The sequence below is a fragment of the Rhincodon typus genome, chromosome 30 (genome assembly GCF_021869965.1).
Source record: "Rhincodon typus isolate 14 chromosome 30, sRhiTyp1.1, whole genome shotgun sequence".
In the NCBI taxonomy this organism is placed as follows: domain Eukaryota; kingdom Metazoa; phylum Chordata; class Chondrichthyes; order Orectolobiformes; family Rhincodontidae; genus Rhincodon; species Rhincodon typus.
In genome coordinates this window covers 3,411,988-3,421,005 of record NC_063361.1, presented here as the reverse complement: position 1 = coordinate 3,421,005, position 9,018 = coordinate 3,411,988, and the positions used below count along the sequence as shown (strand labels likewise).

At 40.6% G+C, this 9,018-nt stretch overlaps 1 protein-coding gene across 1 annotated transcript in view; it reads right to left on the bottom strand.

Annotated features, from left to right (window-relative positions):
• Positions 1-49: 49 nt before the first annotated feature.
• Positions 50-9,018, bottom strand: part of LOC109937225 (solute carrier family 15 member 1-like) — a 40,569-nt gene continuing 31,600 nt past the window's right edge. Inside the window, exon 9 of the mRNA XM_048614365.1 lies at positions 50-331. Within this exon, the coding sequence (XP_048470322.1) occupies positions 119-331 (213 nt within the window). The 3' untranslated portion in view covers positions 50-118. The remainder of the gene's footprint in view (positions 332-9,018) is intronic.

Sequence of the window (9,018 nt, the reverse complement as noted above, 5' to 3'; positions counted from 1 at the left end):
GACACACAGACACACAGACACACAGACACACAGACACACAGACACACCATTGCTGGTTCAACATAGTGTCGTTTTATTTTGGCAGTCTCTGAAGATGATCTGCTTATCTCCTGAGCAGCTATCTGTTGGCTTGGGTTTTGTGCTCTTCAGCTGTGTAAGATGGAGGTGCCTTTAACTCTGAGCTGAGGCCATCAGATTCAGTGTCTTTGCCAGGCTCATGAAGGCAATCGCCTTTGGTATCGATTGGGTGATATTTATGAAACCTTGCCGTGACAGCGAAGATCAGTGAGATCAGTGCCATGAGTAAAGCAAACACAAAAAATTCCACTGCCTGTTACCAGGAGAAAAGTAAAATAACACGCATTAGTGAATTTTAAGAACAGGGGTTACATGCAACTTGCACAGGATACGAGGCAAATAGACTCCCTCTGAACCGCTCTCACTGATTCTATCCACAAAAACAGAAGTTGCCGGAAAAACTCCACATGTCTGGCAGCATCTGTGAAGAAAAATATTAGAGTTAACGTTTCAGGTCCTTTCTCAGAACAGTTCTTCACAGATGCTGCCAGACCTACTGCGTTTTTCCAGCAAATTCTGTTTTTGTTCCTGATTTACAGCATTCACAGTTCTTTCAGTTTTTACTCACCGATTCTAAGATTTGGCAATAAAATTCTCCTTGTGAGCTTTACAGCAAACTAAAAATAGTAATAAAAGAAAGCTAAAAGCTGGAACCAACTCAAAGCTGGACATTAAGAGTTTAGGATGTACTTATCACATGTGCCAATGTATTTGAGAACTCACATATGCATATAGTCCCCAATTTACAACTAATATCTAGAACTCACCTATCAATAATTCCACTGAGATCAGTCATCAATGCGTATTGACTGTCAGCACATTACACCAATATAGGGTGGTAGACTGGGAACTTTAAAGGCCAGGACTCAGAAGAGGGAGCTTGGAGTCTGTAGGCCTGGAGATGAGGAACATGGGAGACAGGATGTTTGGGGGAAAGAAACAAGGTGGGTGGGGGGTATGCAGTGTCAAGTTAATAGAGATTTGGAAAGTTAAAGAAATTGGATATGGTAGAAATAATTAAAGAAAATAATGTACAGTTAGGACACAGGGAATATTAACTATAGTGTTAACACAGTGTGGAGCTGGAGGAACACAGCAGGCCAGGCAGCATCAGAGGAGCATGAAAACTGACGTTTTGGGTTGGAACCCTTCTTCAGAAATGCCCATTTCTGAAGAAGGTTCCTGACCCGAAGTGTCAACTTTCCTGCTCCTCTGATGCTGCCTGGCCTGCTGTGTTCCTCCAGCTCCACACTGTTATCTCTGACTCCAGCATCGGCAGTTCTTATTATCTCTGAGTGAGTATTAACCATAATGTGACAGGAAGGGACACAGCAAACAGACATAACAGTGTAGCAGCAAATAAAGCCAGAGTTGACAGAAAAAGTAAAAAGACAGGGTTAAAAGCACTTGTAAGAAGATGGATGGATTTTCTTTTCTTTCAGCATATCTCCAGATACAATTTTCCCACTTTGGGCAATAGTGAGGTGGTGGTGGAAGGATTTCTAAATGGATGGTCAGTCTAATGAACCACATCTTGGTCGTTCCCTCTGTGACTTACAAGCCTTGACATGGAGCTTGAAGCGGGATCTTTAAGACCAGAGTTAAGAATGGTAGTACTGTGTCACAAAATCTCCTGATGGATGAATTGATAGCATGAATGAAAATAATGATCCATAATATGAAAAGCATTTCTGAGATGTGGTTGCAGGGTGGCCAAGGCTGGGACCTGAATAGTTAAAAAGTATTTGACATTATAGAAGGGCAGGAGGATAGGAAAATGAGATGGGATAGCTCTGTTAATAAAGAATAAGTTTGGTACAATAGTGAAAAATAATCTTTGTTCAGAAGATCAAAATATAGAATCAGCCTGGGTGGAAATAAGAAATAGCAAAAGGAAGAAGTCACAGCCTGCAATAAAACTATCCAATTGGGCATAGCATATATCAAGAAATAATGGGGGCTGCAGGATAATCAAAGGAGACTATGATGTTGACAGTAATTGGAAAAATCAGTTTGGCAGAGGTAGCTTGTTGAATATATTTGGGACATCTTCTCAAAACAATACTTTCTGGAATCTACCAGAAACCAGGCTGTTTTGAATCTGGTAATGTGGAATGAGACTGGACTAAGTAAATAACTCATGATAAAGGATTTTTCAGGCAAGAATGATTGTAACATGATTGTAGTGATTGGAACCAGGTGGACCTCATTAACTATGAGGTACTTGATTGGGGTTGTTAACCTGGGCCAATCAGGGATGCCTTGGCTGACCAATATAACCTGGAGATTAGAATTGGCAGGGGCATGGGTGATGTAGTGAAGTGAAGAGAAGATGATTTGGTAACAGGACCTGGCCTTTGTGCCACCACTTTAGTATATGGGTCCTCGACTGAACTTTTGTGTGTGGATTGTGCCTTTGTGAATAGGCCATGCCCCAACATGTGTTGGGACCATGCTTTTGTGCATGGACTGTATTCTCATGTTTGGACTATGCTTTTGTGCATGTCTCATGTTCTTGTGTATCCCCACCATGTAGGAGACTGACTGATAGCTCTGGGGATTGTGTGTTTGTCTGAGATGTTTTCTAGGATGTTCTCTATTAATGTGATTTGTTTCTGATGCTATGTGTTTGTTGTCTGAGATTCTGTACTATTGTTTGAACTGCACTGTTTCTATGCTGTATTTTATGTCAATGTCTCTGCTCTTTGGTGAATTGCCTGATGTACAGTGACCTTGCCATGTGTCATGTTTGGGACAGTTATGTGGACTGTAATGTAATGTTTGGAATGATTTTCTGTAGGATGGCCTTTGTCAACAAAAACAAAGATGTTAACTTGTTTTTGATGTTATGTGTTGTATCTGTGACACTGTAATTTATGAATTTTGAATAGAGTATAACCAGGAGATTAGAATTTCCTCAGTTGAGGACTGACATCAAGCTGGCTGGGCACAGTGAGTAGTACGGTGCTCTAGTAAATAAAGGGTGACTTGGTGATGGGACACTGGCCTCTGTTCAGTTATTTCAATGATGGAATTCCACACTCTGTTTGAGTGAAAAATGTGGGTTTACAATTAGCATCCTCAATTTAACCTTAAAGGTAAATGCAATGTTATGAGGAGAGTGTTTGGTACAGTGAGCTGGTTAAATATTAATAGGGAAGAAAGTAAAGAAGTAGCAGATATAGTTCAGAAAATTTTTTGTTTTACTCATCAAAGATGAAAGAAACATACACCATTCACAGCCAACTAAGGAACATAAGTGTCATGATAAATTGAAAAGGAAAAGTATTCAATGCTGCAAAGATTAGTGGTAGGGCAGAAGATTGGGAAAATTTTAGAAATCAGCAAATAATGATTTAAAATAATAAAGGGGATGAATTGGAGTAGGAGGGTAAACTAGCAAGAAACAAGTGAATTTTTAAAAAATGGCAGTAAAAGATTTGATAAGTATACAAAAAGGAAAGAAGTAGGTAGAGTAAGCATTTCAATAGGAAGAATGAAGAAGGGATGTACCACTTAGAAGCCAAAATTCTAAAAAGGGTAGAGAAGCAAAGGAATTTACAGGTATAGTTACACAAATCAGTAGAATTCACAATGTAGGTTAAAAAGTCATGAAACTGTCAGGAACTCTAAATTATATAATTTAGGAGGATACTCTTTGCTCAGTGTGTGGAACCTACTACCACATAGGCTGGGATTCATTGCCATTAAAATTTACTAATGTAGGACCTTAGTTAGATCACATTTAGAATACCGTGCATAGCTCTGGCCTCTTTCTCTAATACAAAAATGCGCCGGAAAGTGTGCAACAAGATTTACGAGAGTGACACCAGAGCAAAGATAACAACTGTCAAGTCTCTACTGACTGCACAATTCAATAAGGTTGTCAAATGTGTTGTTTCGAAAATTATCAGAACAATTTGATTTGTACTACAAATCGATCATTATAATGATTTTTGTGAGGAAACGGTCATTGAATTAGAAGTGTGTTTGGAATGACTGAACAGGTTGCAGCACTCTTCTCTGAAAAAGAGAAGGCTGTGGGAGAAATACCTAAGATTGTCGGCCTAACCTGATTGAAATTTTTGAAGAGGTAACAGTGGCCTGATGAGGATAAAATATTCAATGCCGTCTACATCGTTTTAGAACATTTTGTTGAGAAGGTCTTGTATTGCAGACCAGTCAAAAACTATTCAGTAAAAGCCCATGAGACACAAGGAAAAGAAACCAGTTGGATCTAAAACTTGCTCTGTGGTTAAAAGCCAAGGACTGATGGTTGACTGGCAATTTTGGAAGCAAAAGGTTGTTTCCAGCTGAGTTCTGAAGGATCCAGTACTAGTTCCATTGTTTTTCATGGTACATGTCTATGATTTAGGTTTTCTTTAGAAAACATAGCTGAGATATTTGCAGATGATAAAAAAAATTTGTTGTGTGGTTAATGAAGAAGCAAGCTGTAAACTGCAAGAAGCTAACAATGGACTGGTCAGCTGGACCAAAAATTCTCAAATGCTGCAAATTTCCGCAATTTGATGATTTTAATGGAAGGCCATAAAATTATGAATAGATCGGATAGGATAAACCTGGTTCCACTAGTGGAGAAATCCAAAAGCAAGGTACAAAACTATGAATAGTCTCTATAAAAAATCAAGTTCATAGAATCCCTATAGTGTGGAAACAGGCCATTCGGTCCAACAAGTCCACACCAACTCTCTGAAGAGCTAGCCATCCAGACTCACCTCCCTACACTATCCCTGTAACCCTGCATACCCTATGGGTAGTCCACCTAATTTACATATCTCTGGCCACTGGGGCCAATTTTAGCATAGCCAATCCACCTAACCTGCACATCTTTGGACTGTGGGAGGAAACCTGCACAGAAACAGGGAGAATGTGCAAACTCCACACAGACATTTGCCCAAGGCTGGAATGAACCCTGGGTCCCTGGCGCTGTGAGTCAGCAGTGCTAACCAGTGAGCCACCCCATAATTCAGAAGGATAGCCTTTGCTCAGAGTAAGTGGAACCCGTTATCACATAGACCTGTTGAGGGGATAGATGCACTTAAAGGGAAGTAAGATAAATAATAAAAAGAAGTAAGGAATCAAAGAATAGGTTGATACATTGAGATGGAGTCAGGAGCAAGAAACAGACTTTTGAATCAGAAACAAAATTGGTAACAACGGTTAACAGAAACTTACAGAACTGAAATGGAAAAGTTTAAAATCAAATCAAAATAACATTGTCCAGAGTGATAATGCATCCCAGCACCTCTAAATACCTCTATTGAGGTGGTGAATACCACATGTTTCACAGACACCCGAATGCAACATAACCATGAAAGAGGAGCGGACAATTAATCACAGCGACATCTTCCATGGCCTGCTGCCTGGATCTGTTAGTGACAACTTTGGTCAGGCCCACAAGTAAGCTATCCAACTTCCCACCCCTACCCTACCAGCCCTTCCTTTCCCACCGCCCACATGAACTGGCCATAGTTTGAGTCTGGAGCTGAAGGGCAACCAAAAATCTAAAAGCAGCTACTTCCAAAAAAAAACTCAACAGGGGTTGATGGCCAAGTGGTGTCATCACTAGAGTATTAACCCAGGGATCCTGGTAGTGTTCTAGGGGCCTGGGTTTGAGGCTTCCCATGGCAAATGGTGGAATTTGAATTCAATAAATATCTGGAATTAAGAATCTAATGATGACCGTAAAACCATTGTTCACTACCAGGAAAAAACCCATCTGATTCAGTAATGTTCTTTAGGGAAGAATGCTGCCATCTTTACCTGTTCTGGTCTACTTGTAACTCCAGACCCACAGCAATATGGTTGAAATTTAACTGTAACTTAACAATAAAGGATGGGTAATAAACGTTGGCCTAGCCAGTGACACTCCCATTCTGTGAATGAGTAAAAATAAACTCAAATATGAAAAACTGTTTCATCCAAGCCACAAAAATTACAAGTGGCACCCTATGAAGTGACTTAATCCTAACTGCATGGGACTGCTGCATGCAACACTCTCCAGCCCAGATCCTCGATTGAAAAGGGAAGGACCTCCTTTTAGAAAGCCCTGCACTAGGGTTGAAGAATCATTTTGACTGACAGTGATAGAGGTTAATCAACGAGTGAGTCTTAACAAGGTCAGGCATTTGTCTTACCTAACGAGAGGAGGTTTACTACTTGATAGCAATTGCTACAAGTTGCAATGGCTAAGTAGGCATAATTACTGAAGCTATCAGGAAACAAAAATGACACATCTGACCCCATCAGGAACTAGAGCTGGGCTCCTGATTCTCCACCCAGAACTGTGTAACTCCATTAGTCTAATGCAGTCTCTAACATTAACACTTTCAGAACCATTACCTTATACAAAATAAAGCATTCACAAAGTGACAGTAACTATGGGATAGAAGTCATCATCTTTTGAATAAATAGAACATTGCCTGCTGTTGAGATTCTGATTGCACTGATCTCTGAGACTGACTGTTGGGGAGCCAAATTCCCATTATAGCAACAATTTATACTTATAGAACATAGAACAGTACAGCGCAGTACAGGCCCATCGGCCCACAATGTTGTGCTGAACTTTTACCCTAAACCTAAGGTCTATCTAACCTCCAACCCTACCTTATACTATCATCCATATGCCTATCTAATAGCTGCTTAAATGCCCTTAATGAGGCTGATTCCACTACCGTCTCTGGCAACGCATTCCATGCCCCTACCACTTTCTGAGTAAAGAACCTACCTCTGATGTCTCCCCTATATTTACCTCCACTCACTTTAAAACTATACCCCCTCGTAATAGCTACCTCCACCCTAGGAAAAAGTCTCTGGCTGTCTACTCTATTTATACCTCTGATCATTTTGTACACCTCTATCAAGTCACCTCTCATCCTTCGTTGTTCTAAAGAGAAAAGCCCGAGCTCTCTCAACCTTTCCTCGTAAGACCTTCCCTCCATTCCAGGCAACATCCTGGTAAACCTCTTCTGCACCTTTTCTAACGCTTCCACATCGTTCCTGTAATGAGGCGACCAGAACTTGACACAATACTCCAGATGTGGCCAAACCAGGGTTTTGTATAGCTGGAACATAACTTCACGGCTCTTGAACTCAATCCCTCTATTAATGAAAGCTAACACACCATACGCCTTCTTAACAACTCTATACCCCTGGGTGGCAGCTTTCAGGGAACTGTGGACATGAACCCCAAGATCCCTCTGCTCCTCCACACTGTCAAGAATCTTTCCATTAACCCTGTATTCTGCTTTCAAGTTTGTCCTTCCAAAATGAATCACCTCACACTTTTCAGGGTTAAACTCCACCTGCCATTTCTCAGCCCAGCTCTGCATCCTGTCAATGTCCCTTTGTAACCTAGAACAGCCCTCGGCACTATCCACAACGTGACTCACCTTCGTATCGTCTGCGAACTTACTAATCCACCCTTCCACTCCTTCATCCAAATCATTTACAAAAATCACAAATAGAAGAGGACCCAGAACACATCCTTGTGGTACACCACTTATATAACATCATTAATTTAGAAAAAAATTCCAATGCACTTGGCAGGTATGTTATTATATGTTTTAATAGTGAACCACTTGACAAGTGACTGAGTGAAAGAAGTAGATTTTAAGAGATACTCTGAACCCTTGCCTAGCCTCTTGGCAAGGTTGTGGCACAGTGTAATGTCACTGGACTAATAATCCAGAAACCCTAAGCTAATGTTCTAAGAACATGGGTTTGAATCCCACCATGGCAGATGGTAAAATTTGAATTCAATAAAAAATCTGGAATAAAAAAGCTAATTGAAAAGCAACCATGAAAATATAGTTGATTGTTATAAAAACTGACCTGGTTCACTGATGTCTTGTACACAGGGAAATCAGCATTTCGTATCTATAGACACAAAGCTTTAAACACGTTGCAATGTGGCTGACTCTCTACTGCCCTCTGGGCAATTAGGGATGGATAATAAACGCTGGCTTAGCCAGCAATACTCACATCTATGTACAAATGAAAATAAAGTATAGAAGATCAGAAAGAGAGGCAGTGAGTTAGGAAAGAACTATAGAATGTGGAGCCCAGGCAGTTTAAGGCAGATGTACAAAAGACCATGATTGGTGTAGAATGAGTATTTCTGAATTTTGTAGTTCTTGGAAAGGTTGCAGAGATAGGGAGGACAAAGCCATCAAGGAGTTTGAACAAAAGGATGAGAGTTTTAAATTTGAGGCATTGTTAGGCTAGGATCTAATGCAGATCAGACAGCATTGGAATAATGGGTTAACAGGACTTGGTATGAGTTAAGATGCAAGCAATAATTTTGGATCACCTCAAGTCCAAGTTGTGAGATGGAAGACCAGCCAGTGTTGCTGAGATGTTTGAGTCTAGAGGTAACAAAAGTATGGACCGGTAGAGCTGAGCCAAGGCAATTCGATTTAACACATTTTTACAACTAAAACTCATCACCCAATTTGGTATCATTAACCTCAAGCCTTTTACACCAAGCAGCCTCACCCATCACTAATTAGAAATGGAAACAAACACTAATAGTAGCCAGAATTAAGAGTGTAAGTATTCTGATGGTAAAACTAAAATGACTCTAAACTTCACACAAATTTTCTTCACCTCACTTCGGACGAATCAGCAGGCTGATTATGAACATCTTATAAGCTCCATCTGTGTCCAACAAGCAGAGGTGGAGTGGGACTTCAACCTAGAACCTGCTGGTTCAGAGGCCAGGGTGCTACCATTTGAGCCACAGAAGTCCTCATTTTGCAATTTGATACTGAGCAATGGTTTATGGGCAGAAATTCCAGAGAGGCCCAGATATGGAATGTCTGCATTTTCTGGTCGCTTGAGCTTTTGGACCAGCTGCCTGTTGTATTAAATGGCCTGCCTCAGGCTGCTTTGAGATCCTCTCCCCTTCTTCTGGTGAAC